This window comes from Xenopus laevis, chromosome 8L (assembly GCF_017654675.1).
Source record: "Xenopus laevis strain J_2021 chromosome 8L, Xenopus_laevis_v10.1, whole genome shotgun sequence".
Lineage (NCBI taxonomy): Eukaryota > Metazoa > Chordata > Amphibia > Anura > Pipidae > Xenopus > Xenopus laevis.
The window spans coordinates 24,874,196-24,901,451 of NC_054385.1; the positions used below are offsets into that span (position 1 = coordinate 24,874,196).

Sequence of the window (27,256 nt, forward strand, 5' to 3'; positions counted from 1 at the left end):
CCAGCCGCAACCGGGGTGTATGGGGCTCCAGGCTGACTGGGGGTCTGTGGCGTGTGGGGGACGCCGGCGGAGAACGCTTGTTGTTGCTCCCTGGCCCCTGGGATGGGGCCTCCTGGAAACGGCTCCCAGCAGCAGCCAGCACCACGGCAGAGACAGCCAGCTTCTTCTTCTCCAGGATAAAATCCCCCCAGACCGTGGCCATAAGCTTGCTCTCCAGCACTTTCTGGGCCCGAGATACGGCAATGGCAGTTAGCAGCTGGAGAGATCCACAGGAGGACGTGGCCGGGCGAAATCCGGGAGGCCCCAACACGGGGGTCAGGGAGCAACAACAAGCGATCTCTGCCGCCCCACACGCCGCAGACCTCCAGTCAGCCGGGCCCTCCATCCACCCCAGGCTCGGCCGGAGATGAGGGTTAGCAGGACTTGGTGCAGAGTCAGCAGCAGCACATCGAGTGCGTGGTGTGCGGAGATAAGTCCAGCAGGAAACATTACGGTCAGTTCACCTACGAGGGCTGCAAAAGTTTCTTCAAGAGGAGCATCTGCCGGAGCTCCCTGATCTGCAACTCACATGCTGTCAGTAGAATATGGGCGATAGCCAGGGAGGAGAAATAGAGCGCCGCAGGATGGATCGTCGCCTTTTCTGCAGAGGAGCGGAATTGGAGTTTTAGTAAGTTATTTCTTAATATGGGCTTTGTGATTTTAAAGTTAATTTGTTTTGGTGTTTATTTTTCGATGTATACTATTTTTTTAAAAAAAATTTGATGTTAACTGGTTGGTTGGATGTTAACAGTTAGTATGCTATATAATGTACTATTCTCAGCAACTTTGCAATTGGTTAAAAAACGAATGCTTGTAAGGACACACATTTATTGTTGTTGCTACTTTTTATTACTTGTCTCTCTGTTCAGTTCCTCTCCTTTTCATATTCAAATCAATGAACGGTTGCTAGGGCAATTTGGACCCTAGCAAACAGATTGCTAAACGCAAAAGCTGCTCACTAACAAACTAAACACAAAAACCACAAATAATAAAAAATTAAACACAATTGTAAATTGTCACTCTCTACATCATACTAAAGGTGAATTTAAGGTGAAAGCTCCCAGTTCAGTCGTTTGAGCTGTTCAGTACAGTACAAGTTGAAACACATGGTGCTCAACATAAAAGCCAAAGGTTCCCAAAAACTGTAATAAATGTGATTGCACATTTATTTTAACCCTGAGAAAGTTAGTTTAGCTTACAAAACACATAGGTTTATATCATCTTTCCAATGAACAAGCCAGCTTACTAACATGAGGACCATACATGAAACTGCAGATATAGGGATTCCTTTCAAACAATCAGACACCAGAGATGGTAGAATTCTGAGAGGCTTTCGTTGTCTGGCATATTGTTAGTGCTAGTTAGGTATCTATGTTTTTATTAAACTTGTTTTATAGAATCACACTATGGTTTTGCATCCCTCTGTTTTAGATTCAGAAAACTGTACCTATCTTAATAGACGTCAAGACAGCTAAGAATTGTCTGTGCTTTTTCTTTAGTTAGTAGGAACATTTCTGCAAATAAGGTGCATTTTTCCCTACTGCATGACACTTATATAGGAGTGTTATATTGAGTTATGCAATGCTAATTATTCAGTGCTAATAAATACATTGTTCAGTATGATAATGAATTTTGGTACTTTTCTCTTACCCAGGCCACTGCAAAGCAGCTAAAACACTAAACAGACTTTTCTTTTAGATTGATGTTTATTTTTAGAATGATGTAATTATATTATGAACAGTAAATTAAACAGCTTATTAAAATAACCAGAACATAGGACAGGTAGTTATATATTTTTTTTTAATATAAGTTGAAAAGATTTCTGGTTTTGACTGATTAGCTTGTTAGTTGTCGATGAATGAAGTGGATTAGAATGTCAGCAACAAAATGATTCATGGCTTGGCCTTATAAATCCATAAAGCAATGCCCAGTAAACACCTAAGGCGCAGATTTCAGGTTTTGTTTTTTGCATCCAGAAGCTGGGAGAGTATCTCCTCACACATATAGAGGCACCTTGGAACATGGAAACATCCTGTAAGAAAGAGAATTTACCATGCATGTTAACTACAAGCCAAAACCATTTCTATTCAGAACTATCATTGGGATGGCAAGGGAAAAGCACGGACCCCATTCTTTGCAGGGGGCAAAGTGTTTCTTGTTCTTTGCCTAAGGGGATTGCTGTTTTCTTTTAAAATAGAATTCAAAGAACTGCACCTTGCTCTAAATACAACACTGGGACATTTCATCCAGAACAACAGCAGAGAGCAGGCAATGGCTCAGATGTAAGGACTCTTTCCTGTAGGACAATAATGACAAGGCAAGATTTCTATTCCCCATTGCTCGCACCCACCCCTCACAAAGTCGGCACTTCCCATCCCCCCCCTGCTAGCACTCTGACTGCCTCACCGAACCCCCTCTGCTGCTGCTGACCGCCTGGACTGGCAGATTCTCAGATGGCCAGCCACATCTTTGCTGCCCTAGGCCCGGGCCTTTGTGGATTATTTAGGTGAGCATTTATTTTGGTCCCATTCTAATTAGTTGGTGGGTCCGACCAGTTGAGTGCACAAGTAGACCATGGACTAAGAACCTGTTCCCTCACTGGGAGAGTGCCAAACTAACTATTATGTGGCCCCATAATAGCTATATACCGTATTGTAGAGCTGCATCCCACTCACCTTTAAATGGTCCACCTTTGATGGTAAGGGCCACATTACCTTCTCTGTTTAGGTAACCAAACCATTCCCCCTGTTCTGGGTCTGAAAACTGAAGAACAGGAAGGATGAATATAAATATTATAGGTGACATATAAAGCATTGTGTCTAAGAACAAAGAAAATAATACCTACACTACCCAGAATTTTACTGCCTTTTCATCTGACGTAGGTTATTGGACTCCTATAGTTTTTTTTTCAGACCATAGACTGCCAATCCCTGGTCTGATGTCTATATAAAAAGGGGATTTTTATTTCTAAATCATTCAGTTCACCTTTGAATATGGCACAGCTCATGTATGTGCTTTTAAAGGTGGCCAACTTGGCTCATATTAAAAATCAAGTTGTTAATATGATGACCATGCAAATCTCTTTGGACTAAGATGCCACAGACTCACAGCTCAGTCAACAAATGCTAACTGGACTGTGGTTCCATACTTCATAATTACTTCTTCTGAAATTAATTTGAAGGTGTTCATTCCATTGTTCCTTAGATACCCTGAAACCAATTTCTGATACCACTGAATCAGCCATGTCCTTCACTAAGCCCCCATCCCACGGCGCTGAGCCAGTAATGTTTTGGGCAGTGAGTTTGATCCTAGGACATCCTAAGACCAGTGTAACAAGACATGAATGTAAAACCCCTTATGTCCCTACTGACCCGGCTGAATACATATTCGCAGACTTTTTCAAAATGCTCCAGAAGCCGTTGGTCTCCAGTCTTTTGATAGGCCAGAAGAAAGGCAATAAGTGCTTCCGTGTGTGGCCACCACAGCTTCATGTTCCACTCCAGCTGAGATAAATGCAAAGATTCTTAAAACGTCATGTTCCCAAATATGTTGGTCCATTCAAACAGCTTTAGACACAGCACAGAAGGAGACTATATACAGTATTGTACATAGCACCACATATGTATATACCACTTACTTTTGAAAGTGCAACCCTTTGCCATTTTTCAAAATACAAAAAACTTAATAATATATGATTAAAACATTATTTCCAGTACAGTTAAGTTTTGTCTTTTGCTGTTGCAATAACAATGGTTTGTATTTTAGTATTCTCAACACAAACAGACAAAACAGGACCATTATAGTCCTAGGAGAAAACCTCAACTCTTACTTATGTAATTGTCCATATTAAGCTACATATCCATATTATAGATGATAAAAAAAGACAAAATGTATTTTAAATTGTCATTGAGCAAAATGCAAATCATTTCTCTTTGTGAGGAACACCCCAATGGTATTCTTTCACTCAAATTATCTATACAGAACCAAATAAAAAACACTGCATGGCCAGTAATATGACTGACCAGTAATAGGATAACTATGTATAAATACTTTATATAAGGGGATCATATAATAATCTCTCTAATGCTTTATTTACCAGTAGGTCTTTCCACACGTTGCAAAGTCACCCATTCCGATTAGAAGAAAGGAGGTTCCATCTAAATATTTGGAAGGGTTTTTTTACATTGAGAGCTGTGAAGATGTGGAATTCTCTCCCTGATTTAGTCGTACAGGCTGATACATTAGACAGTTTTAAGAAGGGGTTGGATGGCATTTTAGCAAAGGAGGGAATACAGGGTTATGGAAGCTCATAGTACAAGTTGATCCAGGGACTGGTCCGATTGCCATCTTGGAGTCAGGAAGAAATTTTTCCCCCTCTGAGGAAAGAGGCTTCAGATGTGGATTTTTGCATTCCTCTGGATCAACTAGCAGTTAGCAGGTTAAAATAGAGTTAAAAGGTTGAACTTGATGGGTGTGTGTCTTTTTTTCAACCTAACTTACTATGTTACCATAGTGAAAAATCATAGTTGGTGCAAATATCATCACTTTACTTTCATATCCAGTTCAAAGACATTTACCTGTGTAGGGCAGTGTCCATCAACATCTTGAAAAGAAAAGAGACCCCCATACTCCTGGTCCCACCCCAAAAGAAAAGGAAGCATTACAAATTTCTCCACTGCTGTTTGCACCAAGCTATCGTCAGAGTGAGCAATGGCATGCTGCAGCAGAAACCAACCTGCTTCAATTGCGTGACCTGAGAAGGAAAACAAATGAGTACACCAGAGTAAAACAAAGGAGAATTCAGACTGTAGGGGAGAAAATAAGTATGGGTGGGTCCCCGAATGATCCCAAATGCCATTACATGCATAGAAAAAAACATGACCTTCCAAAAGGTATTGAAGTATCTTCTATGAGTGCTAGTTAACTAGTTATGCCACTGGAATAAGCTCATCACAAGGATAGTGTTGCAGTGTAATAGAAGGACAATGCAGTACCTGGGTTCTGATGTCTCCCAAGGCAGCCTGGAAGCTCCTGTCCCTGTTCAGATACATTCTCCAAAATAGCTTTTCCATCTCGCTAAAAGAGTGCAGGAAGGTCAGGGTGAATCCAGTAAACTGATATGTTATAACTAGGCAATTATCTGTATATTCTGGCAATCACCAGAAAGGCTGCTGTAAGTTACCATAGACTCTTCTTACTGGGCCTCGTGTTGGCTTTTTGATGCTCAGTATACTTGAAATGCCAGGGCCTATTTTCAGTCTCAGTCTGAACATGGTGTTGCTCATTCAATGGCAACTTAGTGCAATGATAAACAAATGTCTATCTGATTAGCCCAAAGTTGCCCCAAGATTTAAAAACAATACTTTATTATGCAGTTTGGCCACACAAATAATCACTAATAGGTTAACGGTTTAGTGCACTTGGGACAAAGTCGCAGATGGTAAGATAATAAAGCTTGGTGGCTATTAGGAATTGGTGTAGGGTACAGGTCTCACTAAGTAGGTTTAGCAGTGTGGCCGTAAGGGGGTTCTAAGCGTAGAACATTAAAGGGCCCTGTCATTTTTGAGGACTTTAAAGGACAATTATACCTTCAGTACAAACAGATAATTTGAATTGTAATAAGTGACCTGACCTATTAAATAATCTCACCATATTGGTATATAATTTTCATTTAATATATAGATGCACACTGGGGATTCCAAAAAATGTTAAAAAAATCTTCACTTTTATTACATTATGTTAAAAGAAGACAGTCCTTTAAAGACTTTAAAAGATAACTATTACCTTCAGAACAAACAAGGAAAAGTTGTGCTCCCCACTAATTTTTAAAACCATTAGGCGGGGGTGCAATGAAGCTGTGACCACAAAATAGACAAATACAAGAGGTCCTCTGCACTCAACCTATTATCAATATATTTAAGACATTTTGTGCATATATATATATATATATATATATATATATATATATATATATATATTATATATATATATATATAAATATATATATATATATATAGTCCAAAAATAAAAGGAAGCACTCACGGCATAAAGGTTGTTAGAAGTCCTTTACTGAATCATATAAACATCTACGCGTTTCGGTACCTCATGTCTCACTATATTTATTTAATTTCAATTTAAAGGGTAAGTTGCTCTCAATTATAAAATATTTATTATAAATATAAGTAATTAAGAACTAGAAATAATTGATAATGGATTGAATCCCTTGTCTTAACCATGGGTTGCGATGTTTTTTGCATATTGGCTCTAACATGATGATCAGGTAAATTATAGCTATAATTGAGAGCAACTTACCCTTTAAATTGAAATTAAATAAATATAGTGTTTAAAATTAAAATTTGGTTGACAAAGGAATGGAGTCTGTTTAATCTAGTTATAAATTGTCTAGATTTGAACCATCCATTTGTTTTGCGGAAACATGTGGAGTTTCCATACAGATGTAGTTGAGATTGGTTTTATCCATGGTTTTAGAATTTTTAGGGAGGATTAATGTTCACTTTTATTGTCTGATGCACTATATTTATTGCACTCGATCACTTTAGCATACTGAAGTGACAATATTTTGTCACAGTTGATTTTGATCCACACTTGACACACAACATAATCAGTATCATCGCTATGTAACTTTATTCATAGCAACCATGGATTCCATTAAATGGACACATTCATTTTGAATGCACTTGTTGTTCTATGTAAAACATGCTCTTACCAAGTTTATCAGCATGAGGTCGACTAATTGTGCACTTTTTACACCTGATGTATAACTCATTAATGATGCACGCTGTGAAGGGAGGGTCTGATGTGGGTGGGGGGTATTTAGGTTCACTTGGTATTTGAAACATTCACATCCTGATGACGGTCCCTTGAGGTACCGAAACGCGTAGATGTTTATATGATTCAGTAAAGGACTTCTAACAACCTTTATGCCGTGAGTGCTTCCTTTTATTTTTGGACTTTATATTGAATTGGGGTTAGCAATATATATATAGATAGATAGAATCAAAAAGGTAGCTTGCACTCACAGGTCCTATGAAAGGTTTATAGGTGTTTATTTAGTCAAAAAGAACAGCTAACGTTTCAGCTAGCACTCTAGCCTTTTTCAAAGTGAAAGGCTAGAGTGCTAGCCGAAACGCTAGCTGTGAGTGCGAGCTACCTTTTTGATTCTACACTTACTCATTGGGCTTATTGCACCCAGGCAACGTTCACCATTTGATGAGTTGTGCTGGCTTCCAACAACTATATATCATATATATCATACAGACCAGGGGGTGGTATGTAAAATGGCAGTTTTCTGTTTAGGACTATTCAATGCCATAAACTGCTAGGAAAGAATCATTTTGATTTTGATGCAGTAGTGTGCTGTTTAATGCAATATATTTTTATACTTGCAATGTTCAGGGGTATAGTTTTCCTTTAAAACAATATTGGAAAAGATTGTAAAGGGCTACTGATATCATCTGCCAGAATGATAAATATTGTGGGAAGTTTCTCTATATTGGGCTGGGGGCTCTCTTTTGCTTAAACAGATATGTATATATACATTAATGCATAGGTACCTGCAGATGCTGCAGGATCATCTTCACACTCCATGTTCCTACTTCTTCATATTTTTTGGCCATCTCTTCATCCCCCTCACACAGTTGACTCACCAAGTTCAGTAGCATCATTGGCACTGCCATGGCATTTACTTGAGCAGCGCCAGGCAACTCTACTCTCCCCAAACCTGATGGATCCACTCGCACCCAATGAACAATCTGAACCATCATCTCATGTGCTGCTTTCTGTTACAGTCAATATAAAAGGGCAGTTACTATGACTGAAAACAAAAATATATATTTGTTTATTAACCACGTTTAAAAAAGCACGACAATGCTTGTTTTTTAAGTACAATATAAAGAACAGTAAAGAACTCTAGGTAATGCACTGACCACATTGAAAAATGAAAAAAATAATCAACTTCTTGAAGTTTGGGGGCCCTATGATTTTGCTCTGGGGCCTAGTAGTTTAGGCATTTTCCCCCATATGTAATAAAAGGTACAAACAGGTGACAATTAAATTCTACCTGCTGATTGGTTGCTATGGGTTACTGCTCCAGGGCAAACTTAGTGTCTTTTATTACATAACCCTGGTCCCTTATAGTGTTATAAACACTAAAGTATCTAAATATTTTGCATATAGATAGTAACATTTTTATTGTTTATTTATTTTATTTGTATTATTGTTTAAAGAGTGCAAGCATGAAATGTAAATACATGAAACCACTGTTGGAGTGGTACCGCGGAGACATGGGGAGGGGGTTGGAGCTTCATGAAATCATGACACCTCCTAGCACCTACTATATTTGGCACCTCCCTGACAAGATGGTGCACCACATCTATCTTTCACCTTGTACCGCTCCTCGTGTGTAGTTCTCCAGAGTTCATCCATGGCCATAACATAGAAACACTCACTAAAGATGGTGCGCTGAATTTTCACTGCTTGCCCATTCCTTGTCACCACAAAGGCACATTTCAGAGAATGAGCACTGGGGCAAGCATAAGACAATAGAAACTCACCACCTACCAAAAAGGAGAGATTGTAGATGTAAACGAGGTAGATAACTTTATGCTCAAAATTATGTAAACAGTGTCTATTTTTTTTTTCATTAAAATAAGCAGTATTGCAGCCAGCCTACATTTCATTGATGGCTAATAGTTTTGTGCATTATATCTCATAGTTTATTGAACAAAATTATGAGGCGAGTTGCCTCAGATGGCAGCGTCCCACTAGGTACCAGGGGCAGCAAAAATGCTGCTCCTGGTACTTTAAGAGCGTATTTCCGGTGATGGGGGGGGGCAACAGCAACTGCTGCTGCCTCAGGTGGTGGAGGGGCCAGGATCGCCCCTGCATACACTCTTAGGGCTCTTACTCACTGGCGTTTTGACCTGCGCTCCCCTGCGTTCCGTTTTTTGGCGTTTAGCCGCAGGGGAGCGCAGGAATAGACGCAAGTCATTATTTCAAATGGGGCTGTACTCACTCAGGCGCGTGTAGGCGCCGAACGCAGGAAAAATGCAGCATGTTGCGTCTGAACCTGCGTTCGGCGCCTACACGTGCCTGAGTGAGTACAGCCCCATTTGAAATAATATTTAGAAATCCCAAAACTCACCTGCTATAGCAGCACTAAGTATCTCCTGCTGATGAAATCTGGGCACTTTCCTATAAAGGCGGCAGTACATCCAAACCTAGAAACAAAATGAGACTGAAGAGACACAATATAACTACAGAGCAAAGAAAGTAGTTATGTTACACCCAATGTAGGAAAGGAGTTAAAGCATGATAACATAAAGGGGGATAAAAACTCACAGGCAGCTGGACTCAGCCATGAAAACGTTATACACTAATGACAGGAAAATTAAGTCCTTTGTGAAAATACCAATTTATTTTACATTTATAGATTATGGTTTGGAACTGGTTTGGAGTTTGGAATTGGCAACATCAAGCACCATGTAGGCCACAATGGCTTAGGGTTACAGAAATCTGGGATGGCATGCCAACCATTTCCACTTTTCTGGAAAAAAAATACCGGCCTTCCTATTTATTTATCTTTTTTCCCCTATTAATAACATTGGGATCAACCATCATTTTTACCAGCCGGGCTGGTAAAATGCCGGCCAGGTGGCAATCCTAACCACTGGCCACAGCTGCACTGTGTCGAAGACATTTAAATCTCCAGCCTGCCCAGTCCCCAGTGTAGAAAATCATATAGGAGTGGGTGGTGGTACTGGTGGTACTGGTGGTTGGAGGGTGGTGTGAGCAGCCTGGGTAAGTGCGAGCTGGGTGGCAGTGGGGATGCGAGCAGCAGGGGGGGCCTAAAGGCACAATGATTTTAAATCCAGCCCTGGCACCATGAAGGGACCAGCAAAACATCTTAACCTAGAGTAAATGTGCCTTGTCTGGTCTGGAATGTGTTACATAGGAATACAGAGATCTGGCAGGGAATGGGCTACACAGTGATGCAGTTCAGTCCTCTGATAAGCAATGAGTTGCATACATATGCTCTGTAGTCATACTACCTGTCGTCCTTGCAGCCAGATGTACTTGAGGTCATCATAAACAGCTCCATCCTGAGCCAGACATGTGAAGAAACCACTAGATATACAGTATAAAATAAGCAGAGTAAGCCAGAGCAGAGAATGGTGAAGAACAGATGTTGAAGGGTATAGTCTAGTGCCGCTTTCAGTGGGATACAGGTGATGCAGTTATAGGGGATCCTGTAATTAATGGGACCCTGAAACCCAAAATTTCTGTGATCAGTTCCCAGTAAGAGACAAAGCTGGGAATTGTAGCTCAGCAATATCACTGGGTTAGAAACTATATGAAACCAAAAAAAACGTGGAAGGTGAGCAACTCCTTTAAATACATCGTACAACATGGTGTATACATAAATGGATGGAACAGACTTTCATACCTTGCTTTCCCCTTTTAAGCAGGGCTGAGCTGACATGTTTAGCCCTGAATTAAGTATATTTCATTGTCACTCTAATAGAGGAAGGTTGGCATGTTTAGTGTATGTGCTGATCACTGTATTTTCACATATTCTAGATCTACAAGAAGTGTCATTTACCTGAATAGCTTATAATCAAAGTTATAAAAATGACATTAATATAATGTTTCTGAAGCTTCCTTACCCATAATCCTTGTCCATTGAATGCTGTGTCCAAAACCCCATTACCCTATCCAGCTCCTTTCCCATCTGCTCTCTCCATTTTTCCAGGCGCTCTCTTTCAGTCATTCTTCCTTTATCCTGGTCTGCTTCCCAATATATTCCACTGAATTATGTCTTTTCAGGGCTGGATGTTTCTGCTTTCAGAAGCTGTGCTGCCTTCCAGCCATTCTCACTCAGCAGCACGAGACACGTCTCTCTCTTCCTCTTCCCTCTCTATCTTTTGCTTGGCTGCTTCCCCCTGTTTACTTGGAGAGCAGCTGAGTCAGGAAACCAGATGGACCAGAGTCAGTCAGCTGACTTTGGGTCATATGACAAATCTAAATCAAATATTCACAGAATGTTCTCTGAATCAGCTGGGTGAATAAAGGCAATGCTGGGCAAATGTTACCTTTACAGAAATCGAGACTAGCCATTAATAAACTTGAACAGATTAACCTTTTGAATACAGGTATGGCATCCATTATCAAGAATGCTCCAAATGATGGGAAGGCGATCTCCAGCAATTAATTCAAATTCTGTAATAATAAATCATTACCTTGAATTTCATCCAAACTAAGATTTAATTAATCCTAATTGGAGGCAAAACAAGCCTATTAATATACAGTATCTAATGTTAAAATAATTTTTAGTAGATTTAAGGTATGGAGATCCAAATTATGGAAAGATCCGTTATCTGGTATACCCCAGGTTCCAAGTATTATTGATAGCAGATCCCATACCTGCATTTCTATTTTTTAATATAAACTCCAGACTTCAGTGTTTGGCGGGAATCTGGGAAGGTTGTAGTTCAGCAACATACAGACAGATGCAAGTTAGACAGTCACAAATACTGATACTATTTTACATTTACATTCAGTTTAGCACTGGCTACATAGTTACATAGTTCAATCGGGTTTAAAAGACAAACTCCATCAAGTTCTACACCTCAAAGTTAAACCCAGCATCCATAAACAAACCCAGGGTCAGACTGAGGGGCCTGGGGCCCACCGAGGCTGCTGTCCAGGGCCCCCTCCACCCCCCTGCCGTGTCACCGGCGCGCCGTTACCACTCAGCGTGTAAAAAATTTGATGGGCTCATGTGGGCCCTGCCAGCCCAGATCCGCACCCAACTTCTTTGTGCCGCAACCTCCCTTTGTCGGACGGTCGCAGAAAAAAAATTGCGCAGCTCAGCAAGGGAGGCAGGAGGAGGGCCCCTGGGACAGCAGCCCGACCCTATTTGAAGGGGTGTCCTCTGGTGCAGTGATCCTCTTCATGGGTAAAAAGGTCCCCTGCTATTTGTCTGTAATGTCCTGTAATGTCTCTTTTTTCCAGAGAAAACAACTCCAACCATGACAGTCTACCCTCATAATTTAAGTCTTCCATCCCTCTAACCAGTTTAGTTGCACGCCTCTGCACTCTCTCCAGCTCATTTATATCCCTCTTAAGGAATGGAGTCCAATACTACACTGCATACTCCAGATGAGGCCTTATCAGGGACCTATAAAGAGGCATAATTATGATTTTATCCCTTAATTTTATGGCTACTAAAGCAAATGCAAATGCTTAGTAGCCATAGAATGACACTGCCCAGAATTACTGATGAAGGGCCATGCGGTCCCAAAACATTTGATCTGTTGAACTGTGTCAAGAGCACCATGGAATAAAGCTTGGGATCACCCCGTTTGTTGCATAAAAAGTTATCGGCTTTTCATTTATTACTGCCCAGAATTAGACAACATGTTATCTACAAAAACCGCTAGATCCTTGTTTCCTTCTCGGGTAAGAAAAACTCCCAACACATTGCCATTTAGTGGATTCATATAATATTTGCCAAAGTGCTTAACCTTGCATTTATCAACATTGAACCTTATTTTCCAGTTTGCTGCCCAGTTTTCCAACAAATCACTCAAAGTGGCAGCATCCTGCATGGAACCTATAGTTCTGCACAATTTAGTATCATCTGCAAAAATAGAAACAGTAATTTCAATGCCCGCCTCCAGGTCATTAATAAACAAGTTGAAAAGCAAGAGACCTAGTACAGAACCCTGCAGTACCCCACTAACAACACTGGTCCAATTAGAAAATGTTCCATTTTGTGATTTATCTTTTAGCCAGTTCTCTATACAGATACAAATACTATGTTAAAGGCTAACATTCCTTAATTTAACCAGTAACCTTCTGTGTGGCCCACTTATGTCTCCCTGCTCCCCAGCCGCTCCCACCGGGTAGGTAACATTGCAGCTGCAGAGGGGGGATGTCTTAATGCCACAGAGGAAGAAGAACCTGCATTCCGCCCCCCCCCCCTGCAACCGCGGGTTCTGCCACTTCCTCTACACCAGGGTTCCCCAACCCTTTTTTACCCATAAGCCACATTCAGATGTAAAAAGAGCTGGGGAGCAGTACAAGCATAAAGAATGTTAATGGGTTGTGCAAAATAAGGGCTGTGATTGGCTATTTAGTAGCCCCTATGTGGAATGGCAACTACAATAGGCTCTGTTTGGCAGTACACTTGGTTTTTATGCAACCAAAACTTGCCTCCAACCCAAGAATCCAAAAATAAACACCTGCTCCACTGGGAACAACATCCAAGGGGTGGCTCACAAGCCACTGGTTGGGGTTAACTGCTCTACAGTAACGCCACTGTTTTGAGTGATGCAGTTTGAGGGTCTATGCTGAAATACATACAGCCACACATGGAATTTTTCTTAAAACATTTTAAAGGCATATGTGTAACTATTATGCAGTGTCTTAAAATGAAGATATGCAGTCATTTCAACTTCAGTTTTACTACAGTTTCTATATTTCCACCTCAGTGCGCACCTGCCCAACAGTGCGCACATAATAATTTTTCCATCCTACATGGCTAATGGCAGCACAGAAACATTTGCACACATTCATAGTGTGGATTTTCTTACTCTTTATAATAAGAGCTCTCCTACTGTATATGTAGTAGTCACTTTGAACAAATTATTGCATGGCAGTTTGGAAGGACAAGCAACCATCCAGCTCATTATTTTCATGAGCATTTGCCCACCAGAGGTCATTGTTTCATAAGTGAAAAGATGAGATTATAATTTCACAGTCATAGCACAATGTGATTTATAAGATTTACAGTAAAATAGTGTAAACCAAGTTCCTTTAATCCCTTCTGTGTGCATTCCATCAGAAACATGACACCAGGGCCTTTTTAATTAAAAGTAAAAACACACAGGTTTTTGCTCAAATATGCCAGTGAAAATACGCTTTTATACAGAAAAGTTTTGAGAAGGAAGGGTTAATAACAAACAATTTAATAACAGAAAAAAATTACTAAATAGTCCATGTGTGATAAATAATGGGCCTATTTGCAGCAGCAAAACTGTATACAGAAACATAGCTAGGTACCTGGTTATGTGCTAGGGGTAAGGTTGGAGAGAGACGGGAAGCAAAGTGTAGTTCCTATGTAGGGTCAATTCATATAGTCCTAGATTTGTTTACCAAAGAAGGAATTCATTAGTGATGGCCTGGCTTAAGGGCAAGTCAACCCCCCAAAAAAATTGCCTAATAAAAGAAAACATAATTCTAATCAACTTACAAATATACAATACATTTATATTGTAATTGTAAAAAAAAAAAAAAACAATTGCTTGAAAGCATTTGCTTAACTCTTGGTTGTTACTTTTAAAACAATGTTGCAAAATTCTTAGTTCCCCCCAGCTGCTTTGTCTTATATGGTATCAACAGTCTGAGCCACCAGGAGAGTATAGAAAGGGACAAACAAACACTGCTTTCAATAGCAAAACATATACAAATAACTTAAAAACCATGAAAAATCTTAATGAATGTATATCGCAAAGTTGCTTAGAATTATTTTTTTCTATTATTAGACGAAAAATAATTTAGAGAAAAATTGTAATTAATTTATATTGTACATTTTATAGACAAAAATAGTTTTTTGGGTTGACATTCCCTTTAAGCAAAGCTTCAGGGTAGCATGAGGCCACAGTAAAAATAATGCTTGATATCAATGTTATTAATAGGGCAAAAAGATAAAAATATAGAAAGGATGGTATTTTTGGTTGATTTTGCATATAATGGTACAGATATAACATGTAGGATAGGAGTTTTAGTATTTGTGGATCAAAGAGAAATAATACATCCTGTTCAGGGAAGTGTCTGCAAGGGCTCCAGTCCCATTTCTCCTCTTTGTCACATAGAAGAGCCTGCTCCATGTGTCCACGGAAGGTAAGTTCATATGATGTGGGAAGGAGTGATACACATTCAGTGTACTGATTCTGGGGGGCTTTGCAGGTTCCTTGGGGTGGCTTTTCGGAGATTGTCCCTGACACGCAGAAACTCATGGACCCCTGACAGATCATTCTTGACTATTTTCTGTTCTTTCTATAAAAAGACAAGCAGGTTAAGGATAGAGGAAAGGTTTATAATAACATCTGACAAATCTGTCCACAGACCCCCATAGAGAGTACATTAGGCAGGAATGGAGAAATTTGTAGTCATTTTACTCTGGAGTAAACAATCAGTAATTCAAAGAAAACTGACTAATGAAAGCAAAACTCTATTCATTATTCCTAAGTAATATTTACACTTGAGATGTTGCAGTGAAGATACTGCTAGAATTAAGGTTGCTTTCCTATCTCTTCCCTAGTAATATTAGCGTAATTTTTACCAGCTAATAAGTACATGCAAGGTGGTATCTATAATGTGCATTCAGGCCTGTACCAGTGGTGTAGGGTGGTTTCTATTCGAGTCAATGGGAGGCAGCTTAGACAGTTTCATAATCCATAATCATCAACAATTCAAAATCCATCAGCATCAACAAAAAATCAAATTTTTACTTTAATGAAAAATAAACTTATGTCCAGTATACTTTAATTTAAAAATGTCTACTTTTTTTTTAAGAAAGCTGACTGTATGCAGTGAAATCCTCCCTTCATTTACTTGCTTTGTCTGCTGTGGATAGGAAACGTCAGGCTGTCCCTAATTGCTCTGCAGGGAAATGATCATACTTTCGAACAGTAGGGGAAGATCCTCCCACCATACTTCACAGCCGTGCAGAACTCCAGCAGCTTTGTTTCCCTGTAAAGCAGTCGGCGAATGTGTACAAATTTGTATTGGATTTTATTTTTGCCTTTACATCCCCTTTAATGTTTCCAACACCATGACAAATATCATGGAGCCAAATTTAAACAGATAAAATGGGATTCTCATTTAAGGATTATTTTGCGGCAGCCATTGGTTCTGCAGAGTTGGAGAAAGTTCGTATTAAATCCACATTAGATTACATGACAACACAGGACCCAGTGCAGTCTACATATTATGATTATTAATCAGCCTTGCTGTTTCAGCTTCTAGCAGATATTATTTGACTTTTTTTGTTGTTTTGATAATTTATAACGATTCCTAAGCAGTAAGTTCATGTTTAAGTTTAGTATACAAAATACAGCATCTCTAGCATTATTAAGTCAGTCCATGTATAGGACAGATTTCAGGTTGTAGGGCATTTTCAGACAAAAATCCTCTGTGTCCTCATACAGGTGAATTAAATCTTTTGCCAATGCTTATGATATGGGACTGAATCAGCTATTTCTCCGCCAGTGAAAAATCATTGGTGAAGAAACTGTTAAAGGGATACTGTCATGGGAAAAACATTTTTTTTCAAAACAAATCAGTTAATAGTGCTGCTCCAGCAGAATTCTGCACTGAAATCCATTTCTCAAAAGAGCAAACAGATTTTTTTATATTCAATTTTGAAATCTGACATGGGGCTAGACATTTTGTCAATTTCCCAGCTGCCCCTGGTCATGTGACTTGTGCCTGCACTTCAGGAGAGAAATACTTTCTGGCAGGCTGCTGTTTCTCCTTCTCAATGTAACTGAAGGAGTCTCAGTGGGACATGGGTTTTTACTATTGAGTGCTGTTCTTAGATCTACCAGGCAGCTGTTATCTTGTGTTAGGGAGCTGCTATCTCGTTACCTTCCCACTGTTCTTTTGTTTGGCTGCTGGGGGAAAAAAGGGAGGGGTGATATCACTCCAACTTGCAGTACAGCAGTAAAGAGTGATTGAAGTTTATCAGAGCACAAGTCACATGACTTGGGGCAGCTGGGAAATTGTCAAAATGTCTAGCCCCATGTCAGATTTCAAAATTGAATATAAAAAAATCTGTTTGCTCTTTTGAGAAATGGATTTCAGTGCAGAATTCTGCTGGAGCAGCACTATTAACTGATTCATTTTGAAAAAAAAAAATTTTCCCATGACAGTATCCCTTTAAAGTAACATTAGACTTAGCCTACCCAAACAAAAAAATCACCCTCCGCCTATGTGTAGATAATTGGCTTCACTTGCTGTTAACAAATAGTCACTGAAAATACTGGATAGCTGTGGGTAAAATCAGATTTGTGTTAAAACAATGGAATGAATACAGATGTGCCTTGGTGGCAAGCTGCCCCTAAAATTTTGTGAGCTTCCCACGCATCATGGTCTAGTTTTCAGAATGAAGAGCATAGGTAAAATGATTCTTGGCCATTTATATCTTCCATCTTTTCTTAAAGGAGTTATTCACCTTTAAGTTAACTTTGAGTATGACGTAGAGAGTGATATTCTGAGACATTTTTTTAAAGTTATTTAGCTTTTCATTCAGCAGCTCTCCAGTTTGCAATTTCATAAGGAGAGGAAAAAGTACTCACTTGACCTATTATGACATATAAGAGTCACTTCACAACTATTACTCCCCTATTCATCCATAGTAGCTTAAAATAGAGAATTGATTATTCCAAATAACACTAATTGATCCACCTAATTAGTGTATAAAGTGCAGGTGCTTACAGTTGAGTTTAGTAACTAAAGTACAGTGCAAGGATATCAATTAATTCCTTGAATTAATAAATATTTCTAATTAAAAAACAATCACTTGATTCAATTGATGCGCCAATTCATTTAAGAATTCACCAGTAAACTAAATAAATAGTACAAAAGGATCTAAAGTGCTGTGCAGTAATTAATAAATCCATTTGATTCCCAAATTAATTCTAATAAATAAATAAATAGAAAAATGAGTTCATAATTATAAATTAATGGAATAAATTATAATTATATGTCATAATAGGTCAAGTGGGGTATTTTTTCCCTCTCCATATTTTTCATAATCGTAATTGTACGGACCTTGGTCAGACCTTTGCTTTGATCTTGTGGTATAAATTATTATTAGGTAACGAGGGCTTCAATTTCCTTACTTAGGTCCCACTCACTACCCACCAGCCAAACAAAGAAAGCAGAGTTGCGGTCTGCTTGAAAGTTTTGTAAGCTATAGGGAGGAACTCCATGGGCGATTCCCGCGCGATCCGACACGCTGTACAAAAACAAAGGCGTCAAAAGTCGGATGCAACAGAAATAAAGTAAGCAACAGAAATGTCGGATGTTTCTTGACTTCATGATCTTCGAGGGTTTCAGGCTGGTTTTTGTTCGATAATTCGAAAAAGTTTTTCGGTTGTCAAATCAAAACATTTTACAATTTACATGTCAAATCGAAAAACTTGCACAATGATTTTATGTGACTTTTTCCCGCTTTTCTACCTGATTTTTTGATAGATTAGGTAAATTCGTGAATAGGAAGTAGGTCAAATTTGTTTTAGTAAAAAAAAAAAATTAGAAAGATTTGAGTCTTAGTATAACTCTGTAGTCTGGGTCATTGATTTACGTTATTAGGATTTGATATATTTCTTACAGACATTGTAAAGCTCAGGAAGCATGTTAGAAGCTCATTAGTTGACCTGTCATTTAGAATCGTGGGAATGGTTCATACTTATGGCAACACAGCATTTCCATTTTAAACAAAATGCTCAGTTCTGCTCTGCCAATATATATTGACATGGTAATGCATTTTAGAAAACCATTTTTCCAACACCTACTAGTGAGTGTTACAGTTCATACCTCCTCCCGCCGCTGCTGCCATTTCTGCAGTTCATGCTCTAAGGGAGTGCAGTGTACTTCAGGGTTCTGCCCATCCTTCCAATGGGTCCTTCTTTTCTCCAGAACCTGAAGCAGTTCAGGCTTACTGTGCAGGACAAGGCCTCTATGGGGAAGGGAGGCAGAATATGAAAATGTGTGAAATGATGAGGTGAACATTTAAACTAAAGTGCTGCAAAACTGACAAACTGCTGCTAAAAAAGGCATACTGTTTCTTTCCTATCATCTCACAACATAGTTCATTCCATTTCTCCAATACATGCTTCATCTTAGGTTACTGTACATAGGGCATTGCCCCCAGCCCATTTTAAAGTCTATATACTTGTAGCACTAAAGTAATTGGTGCATAGTTTTCTTTCTACAAGCTTCACCCCTATACTGTGCTCTGGATGAGGGGTAAGCCCTCGCAAATGGTGTGGAGGCACTGTGTAGTGTAACTGTATTTAAAGCGGTGGTACCCCTATAAATTAACTAACCTATACTGTGCTCTGGATGAGGGGTAAGCCCTCGCAAATGGTGTGGAGGCAATGTGTAGTGTAACTGTAACTTTGTGCAGGGTAAAATAATTGGGCGCCAGTGGTTCTTAACCAGAGAACATATTAATTAAACTGAAGCATCCACAATGGAGTGTACATATAGAGCAAGCAGGATTATACATCAGCAGTGAATAGGCATATATTCACATTGGTCAGTATCAGTCCCCACAGGGATGAGAACATGTACACAGGTGCTGCTCGGGGTACACCCAGCTTTCAGCCTTTTCCCTAAGTGGAACCTGAGGAGAATCTCTACATCCCAAGGTCTGTACACTTAGTCCCTACTTCTGGACAATTGGTAACCAAGATCGAGCACCGTTACCGAGAACATTATCCCACTCACAATCCTCGGAGGAGCCTCAAGATGCTCAGCTAAATAGCCTGTCTATCTGTCACTCCTAGAGTGACCTCTTAAGGTGAGTAGTCTATCCTTACTAGACCTGATCTGTCTATGTTCCACATGAGCTCTGCCTGCCTGCTCAGGCCAGAGCTAGCACAAAATGGACCCTGAGCACATGACTGCCCAGGACTTTATACTTCAGCACAGTGCCATCTACTGGTCACTGTGTGAACATCAAGGGGCATAGCATTGAGCAGGATAAGGAAACCGGTCCCCCTCCTAAATGTATTTTAAGCCCCAGTTAGGAGTCTATAACACTAGGGGACTGCCTGCTAAATAATACTGGGAGACTAATTTACCAATCCCCTTGGGTGTAAGAGCATTGGATTGAGGAAAAGGTATTTAAAGCGGTGGTCCCCCTATAAATTAACTTTTAGAATGATGTAGAGAGTGACGTTCCACGACAATTTACGATTGATTTTCACTTTTATTATTTGTGGTGCTCTCCATTTTGCTATTTCAGCAAACTGTTTCCTAGCGTCCAAATTACCCTAGCAACTATGCATTGATTTGAATAAGAGACTGGAATATGAATATGAGAGGGCATTTGTTTTTAGATGGGGTCAATGAACCCAAGAATAAAGTGTCGGTAAATAATTAAAAACTGATAAAAAAAATAATTCTTTACACATTTTCTACACATTTAGCAGACCACCCACTGACTTTTTTGGCAAACCCTACAATTTTAGCATAGGTTATCTGAGCATTTATGGATAGCTTTATTACACTAATGCACTGGATGGAAGATCCATGCTGGCCACTTTACCATGGTATCTGCTAATAATACAGCCTGAACTTTTATTTTGGCTGGTGAAAAGTACGGCAATGAAACCAGAGTTTGATTACCTAGTAAAGGAACATCATATGAATACACACAATTAGATTGGGCAGCTTTATTTCCCCATATTGAAATAGTGGCTCTACATAATGAACTTGCCATTTAAAAATCTGCAGATCTATTGCACAAGGACCATAAAAAGCTTTTAGTTTTATTGCTGTATTCTATAGGTACTATTAATGGTATATAGCGGATCACTGATCTGTTAAAATTCAAGGAGATAAAGCAGAAAAGAAAGTAAAGTGTAGAAATTCTGTGACTTTGCTTTAAAAGCTTAGGGGCACATTTACAAAGCTCGAGTGAAGGATTCGAATTAAAAAAACTTCGAATTTCGAAGTGTTTTTTGGGCTACTTCGACCATCGAATGGGCTAGTTCGACCTTCGACTACGACTTCGACTACGAATCGAACGATTCGAACTAAAAATCGTTCGACTATTCGACCATTCGATAATCGAAGTACTGTCTCTTTAAGAAAAACTTCGACCCCCTAGTTCGGCAGCTAAAAGCTACCGAACTCAATGTTAGCCTATGGGGAAGGTCCCCATAGGCTTGCCTGTGTTTTTTTGATCGAAGGATATTCCTTCGATCGTTGTATTAAAATCCTTCGTATCGTTCGATTCGAAGGATTTAATCGTTCGATCGAACGAATAATCCTTCGATCGTTCGATCGTAGGATTAGCGCTAAATCGTTCGACTTCGATATTCGAAGTCGAACGATTTTAGTTCCTAGTCGAATATCGAGGGTTAATTAACCCTCGATATTCGACCCTTAGTAAATCTGCCCCTTAATGTTCATGTTCATGCATAGACACCTACTTCTTGTAAGTCAGTAGCAGTTCTCTGTGCAGTTCCTGGTGAGTACGGGCAGATTTCATTGGGTTATCAAGTTTGACCTGTGAATTGAGCTTGGGGGCAGTGGAAGCAGGCACAGAGTCTGACAAGCCTTCCTTACTCACTCTTGGAGCTGTGTGAGACAATGGACAGATGCAGGTCTTACACATTTATATTTATATACATAGTTCTATTCCCTGAATAAGAAAAGAAAATTGCATTCCACAAACATATCAGTCATTTTGCACTGTTTTAGCTTTTTTATTGCTATATGTGAATTTTAAAATACTCTTTTGTTAGTGTTTGTATTTTAGCAAGTAGCATTCTTCTATGGGAGAATAACTGAGCAGTACTCTGTCGGCACTTAAAGGGGTTGTTAACTTTTGAATCAGCTTTTAGTATGATGTAGAGAATGATATTCCAGGACAATTTGCAATTGGCTTTCATTTGTAGTTTTTGAGTTATTTAGCTTCTTATTCAGCAGCTCTTCCATTTACAATTTCAGCAATTTCAGTCCCGAATACCCTAGCAACCATACACTGATTTGAATAAGAGACTGACATATGAATAGGACAGGGCATTGACAGAAAGATGAATTTTAAAAAGTAGCAATAGCAATACATTTGTAGTTTAAGTTTTTTTATGAGGTCACTGACTCCTGTTTGAAACCTGGAAAAAGTTAAAAACCTATAAAAAATAAAAATAATGAACACCAGTTAAAAAGTTACTTAGAATTAAAAGTTAACTTAAAGGTGATCCACCTTTTAATATCCTTATAATATTTGGTAGGGTAGCATAGTCCCAGTACTACTTCTGTGTCCCATTAATATTTTGCAAGGATGTCAGTGAAATAGTGCATAGTATAGTTATCTGGCTGACAAAAGCAGGTAGCACTGTAACTAACTGCTATTCTGGAGCAGGTAAAAATTATGGCCAGTTTATAAGATGCAGGTGGGGGCATAGCCGTCTCCCAGGGAATGCTTAGGTGCCACCCTCACCCTAATAAGCAAAGGCTACCTGCACACTTTAATTTACCTTGTTTACTGGGCACTATACAATTGTAAAAAGAAAAAACTGTGTTCACTATACAATTGTCTCATTAAAGGTCTCTCCTTCTGGCTTTAGTTATTTTTTAAAATCTTAAACTTAAAAAAGACCTATAATTACTTTTATTGGTATGCCAGAAAAAGTTACCTTTCTTTAAGGTGGGCACTACAGTTCCTATGCCAAATGGAAGACGCAGGGAGGCGAGTACCTGGCATTTAGCCCACATCCACAGCTCTTGGGATATCCTGCCAATATGAGAGAAAAGGGAAAGCTGGCTAAAATAAAATAAACAGATATTTGCAGTATCCATATTTGAAATTGCATGAGAAGAGACTTTCATTGTATCTGGAACATTGTGTTTGGCTTGCTGGTTGGCTTTGCTGGTACATTAGTCCCCATCTGAGGTCCTGGAAAGGTATCAATAATAAAAATTCTAGAAAAGAAAAATACTAAGGCCACAGTGCCACAGTGCCCTGGCCACAGCCCCCCATGACTGGAATCCAACTCAGGACCCCAGGACTGCAATTAAACTATTACCCCCATGCACACAGAACATAGAATAAAGCAGGCACAATGTTTTCCTGTACTTTTAACTGCATGTTACCTGCACTGTGGTGGAACCGGGGGTTTCATTCTCCAGTACTCTTCTCTGTGGGGAAAACACAAAAGCAATTGTTTAGTGTGTAAACATGGCTGTGCAGAAATGTCAGCACAAAATACACTAAGGGGTAAATTTATCAAAGAGTGAAGTTCCGCCACTAGAGTGAAATTTCGCAGCTCTCCATTCATTTCTATGGGATTTTGAAAGGCGTATTTATCAATGGGTGAAAGTGAAATTTCACCCTTTGATAAATACGCCTTTAAAAACCCCATAGAAATGAATGGGAAGTGGCGGAATTTCACTCTAGTGGCGGAACTTCACTCTTTGATAAATATACCCCTAGGCTTTTCGGGGGGATCTGGGAAAATGTAAAATCAGGGAAATGTATTAGCCGTTATACATTGGTGGGGCCATAAAATGATTTAAAGAGTAGGAAAGCTTAAAATCAGGGTATATAAAGTTGATTAAATAATAATTATTCTTCAGACACTATGTATGAAATATTCCAAAGCCTTTAATACAATCTGCACCTTCCTGCTGTGCCACACCTCCATCATAGTGTAATATTTTGTTGTGTACATTGAAAGCCAATCATGATGTAGTATATGGCTGTATGTACAATAACTTAAAGGTTTTGCACATACTAGGTAATTTTTGCAATTGCTGATGGATTTAGTTGGCCCAACTAACTGGAGAAGGCAAGAAACACAGGTGTGCCACTATAGAGGAAGCAAAGTCTGTGGCTGCTGGAGAGCACAGGAGGTATAGTGGGACACTTACTGATAAGAAGCTTATCTTTTTAAATACAATTTTGTGAAATGTAGGGAACAGCTGGATGGTGCACCCCTGCTGTCCTCTGGCCACAGTAAGAGGGGCCAAATGTCAATTAGAATTGTAGGGATTTTTTTTTCCAGTTCAGCTTGTGGTCTGCAGGGATTCTGGGAGAAATACTGTGTGTTGTTCAGGAAGAGCTGGAGGAGGGACACTGGAATTCAAAGCTGTTTTTTTTAAGGGCCACATGGATCAACTAGCAGTTAGGCAGGTTGTATACTGTTTAGACATAAAAGGTTGAACTTGATGGACGTGTTTTTTTTTACTTACTATGTTACAAATTTGACAACAGCTGGACTGCAACTTGGCCATCGCCAATATATAAGTCCAAATATATTTACAATAATAATTATTATCTTTATAATAATTTTTAAGACTTTCTTAATTATAACAAGAACCCCCCACCAATTTTCAATTATATCGCAAAGACAGTGTAGGATTTCATACATAATTCTAGTGCCTATATCAATGAGATGACTAAGCATTGTCCAGGAAACCTAAACTAGATAGTTAATAATGGATCTAGCCTCTCCAATCTCTGGTTTCAAAGACTTTGTGTAACTGCAGATAGACGTTCTCGCAATAGCAGGCCATTTACTCCTTGGTTACATAAAGCCATGCATTTTTCTTCTGATTGTAAAACACCCAGGGTTCATTTCATATGGAAGCACTGTCACCAAGGGCAGAGGTTTTCAGACTTTGTTGGTTTTAAGCACCTTTTTGTGTTCCAACATTTGATCAGTATCTGAATAGATGCAAAGCGAGGCTTATTATGTGTGATGTCAGTAGTGCCCTGTAACTTGTGCACACGTTCAGACCATGTTCACTACTTTGGAGCCTGTGATTATACCCACACAATGGTTATCTTGCCACTCCTGCCCACTACATCTCTTCCCACTACCTAGGCACGTGGCCTATTTTATCCTTATTATTTTAATAAGAATTATGGGACTCTATTTTATCCAAATAATCCAGATTTTTTAAAAAGTATTACATTTTTCTCTGTAATAATAAAACAGTACATTGTACGTGATCCCAACTAAGATATAAACCAGCCTATTAGGCTTAATTAATGTTTGCATTATTTTCTTGTAAACTTAAGGTATGAAGATGGGGTCCTGAAAAGTATACAGTTGCAATAAATGTTTGTAAAACAGTTAATCTTTCCCCAGGGTCCCTAAAAGGTTTTTTGCTGTGGGGCCCAGTAACTGTTACAAGAATGACTGAAAGCTTTTTAGAAGAAGAGAGAGCAAGTATTCCTTCATAAATAAATTATTGCAAAGTAATAAAAGTGTGTATCAGGTCTAGTAACCCATAGCAACTAGTAACATGTTTGCATTCACACAGGTGACATGAAATACTCCATGTGATTTGCTACGGGTTACTGACCTAGTCCATATTTAGCTAAATTTTTACAACACCTCTCTTAAAGGGGTTGTTCACCTTTAAGTTAAGTTTTAGCTAAGTTTTTAGTTATTTAGCTTTTTATTCAGCAGCTCTCCAGTTTGCAATTTCAGCAGTCTGGTTGCTAGGGTCCAAATTGTCCTAGCAACCATGCTTTGATTTGAATAAGAGACTGGTTTATGCATAATAGAGAGCCTGAATAGAAAGTTGAGTAATAAAAAGTAGCAGTAACAATATATTTGTAGCCTTACAGAGCATTTGTTGTTTAAATAGGATCAGTGCATACCCGGATTTGTGGAAAGGCCACCAAGGCCCGAGCCTAGGGTGGCAGGATTTTAGGGGAGGGGCATGCTGCCCAACCACATCCACAGTGGTTCATAAACACTGGGGATGCTTGGGAAATACAATATTTTTTACAGTTTCTTATGTGCCAATCCCTATTGCTCCAGACCTGATTCAAATTTGCATGAATTAAGGGGAGGGGACTGGGGCGACGAACGACAGCATGCCTAGGGGCACCTGCTATGTAAATCTGGCCATTGGTCAGTGACCCCCATGTGAACGCTGGAAAAAGTCAGAAGAAGAAGGCAAATAATTAAAAATACTATAACTAATAAATAATAAAGACTAATGGAAAACTCGCTTTGAATCGGCCATTCTATAACATACTAATAGTTAACTTAAAGGCGAACCAACCATTTAATGGCCGAAAACACAACAAATTCCAGTAGCAACTATGCACAGAGCAAACAGAATTATGGGAGAGAGGAAGAAGCTATGCCACCACAGAATGATCTAATTGCCACTAACCACTTGTGGAACTGGAAGGCATCGCTACTAAAGTTATTATTTTGTATCTCACTTGTAGAAAAGGAGAAACAAGGTGCACGGACTTACATGATCTTGGCGTGGCTACTCGGCCCTTCTGGGGTGTGTGACATCCTTGGACCCTCTGGGCAGGACACAGGATCAGTCCAGGGAGTGGATGTGTCCCAGTTGCAGAGTGCACTATTTGTCTCTGGCTTCTTGCTTCTGCATCCAGTACACATTAATTATTAAGGACCTCTCGCTGTTCAGGATCCCCAGCAGAGAGAACCAAACACTTGTCTTTAACATGAGTAATGTCAGACTACTGTGTGCTGGGAAAATATACAATCAAAACTGATTGGTAGGAACTATTTGGGCTGCAACCAGTCGGCACTGAGCTCTGATCAGCCTTAAAGGGGAACTATAGCAAAAATTGATATTTAATATAAGCTTCAGCACACTGAAATAAGAAACTTTCAGAATCCAATCAATTAAAAATTCTGTACCATTTCTGAAATAATCAAGTTTATATTCACTATTTCTCTCTCATCATCTGTTTCTCTTCATGCAGCAATTGGGTGTCAGATAATTATTGACATTTAGATCCAATATATCTTATGGGGGGCTCCTTTTGCCCCCTAGAAGATATATTAGAGCTCACTCTATAAAAATCACCAGATATCCTGTCTCTCTACATGCAGGATTTGTGCAAAAGGCAGTTATTTTTTTCGATTTTGTTTGTACTGGAATCAGTTATTTGAGTGAGCTCTAATACATCTGCTAGGAAAGGAAGCCCCCCCTATAAGATAAATCGGATTATTCATCTGACACCCAACTGCTGCATGAAGACAGAATGAAGAGAAACAGATGCTGAGAGAGGAATAGTGATCGTAAACTTGATTATTTCAGAAACAATACATAATGTTTAATTGATTTTGTATTTAAATCCCAAAATTGGAGTGCTATCCCAGGTCTGTATCACCGGATTGGTGTCAGGTGCCTTCAGGTATCGGGCCCAATACTGCCCAAAGCCCAAAATTGTATATCACAAAGCAAGAGACCTGCGGCACAACTGTTGCAATTGATTAAGTGATCAGTATTTATTCAGCTCACAAACAAAGCAGCAACGTTTCGGGCCTCCACTGGGCCCTTTATCAAGCCTATTGGTGTAAAGCATGTGACAAACATTTATAGTGGAAGAGGGGTGTAATCACGCCTCTCACCCCTCCCCAAAGGTCAAAGTTCACAGTGTCCATAT

General features: G+C 39.3%; 2 protein-coding genes across 2 annotated transcripts; both read right to left on the minus strand.

Moving 5' to 3' along the window:
• Positions 1-1,731: 1,731 nt before the first annotated feature.
• On the minus strand, positions 1,732-10,991 carry renbp.L (renin binding protein L homeolog). The gene is made up of 10 exons (NM_001095914.1): positions 10,725-10,991; positions 10,110-10,185; positions 9,203-9,278; positions 8,443-8,615; positions 7,614-7,838; positions 5,034-5,115; positions 4,617-4,792; positions 3,411-3,542; positions 2,715-2,802; positions 1,732-2,071 (listed from the first exon to the last, which is right to left on the minus strand). The coding sequence occupies exons 1-10, from the start codon at positions 10,826-10,828 to the stop codon at positions 1,992-1,994; spliced, it is 1,212 nt and encodes a 403-aa protein (NP_001089383.1). The 5' UTR covers positions 10,829-10,991; the 3' UTR covers positions 1,732-1,991.
• Positions 10,992-14,654: 3,663 nt separating this feature from the next.
• Positions 14,655-26,469, minus strand: LOC121396907. The gene is made up of 6 exons (XM_041572536.1): positions 26,089-26,469; positions 22,960-23,004; positions 22,503-22,600; positions 21,294-21,441; positions 18,667-18,808; positions 14,655-15,120 (listed from the first exon to the last, which is right to left on the minus strand). Exons 1-6 carry the CDS (start codon positions 26,238-26,240, stop codon positions 15,001-15,003), a joined length of 705 nt encoding a protein of 234 aa, XP_041428470.1. The 5' UTR covers positions 26,241-26,469; the 3' UTR covers positions 14,655-15,000.
• Between the last annotated feature and the right edge of the window lie 787 nt (positions 26,470-27,256).

What these genes read in the sequence shown, in the direction of transcription:
- renbp.L (NM_001095914.1), bottom strand. Translation starts at nt 10,828, where the DNA reads ATGACTGAAAGAGAGCGCCTGGAAAAATGGAGAGAGCAGATGGGAAAG. An exon ending in TCAATGGACAAGGATTATGG is followed by an intron (nt 10,186 to 10,724) that starts GTAAGGAAGCTT and finishes CTGTATATCTAG; the next exon opens with TGGTTTCTTCACATGTCTGG. An exon ending in ATGGACACTGCCCTACACAG is followed by an intron (nt 3,543 to 4,616) that starts GTAAATGTCTTT and finishes CATTTATCTCAG; the next exon opens with CTGGAGTGGAACATGAAGCT.
- LOC121396907 (XM_041572536.1), bottom strand. Translation starts at nt 26,240, where the DNA reads ATGTGTACTGGATGCAGAAGCAAGAAGCCAGAGACAAATAGTGCACTC. An exon ending in AGTAGCCACGCCAAGATCAT is followed by an intron (nt 23,005 to 26,088) that starts GTAAGTCCGTGC and finishes TTTTCCCCACAG; the next exon opens with AGAAGAGTACTGGAGAATGA. An exon ending in CTGCTACTGACTTACAAGAA is followed by an intron (nt 18,809 to 21,293) that starts GTAGGTGTCTAT and finishes CCTTCCCCATAG; the next exon opens with AGGCCTTGTCCTGCACAGTA.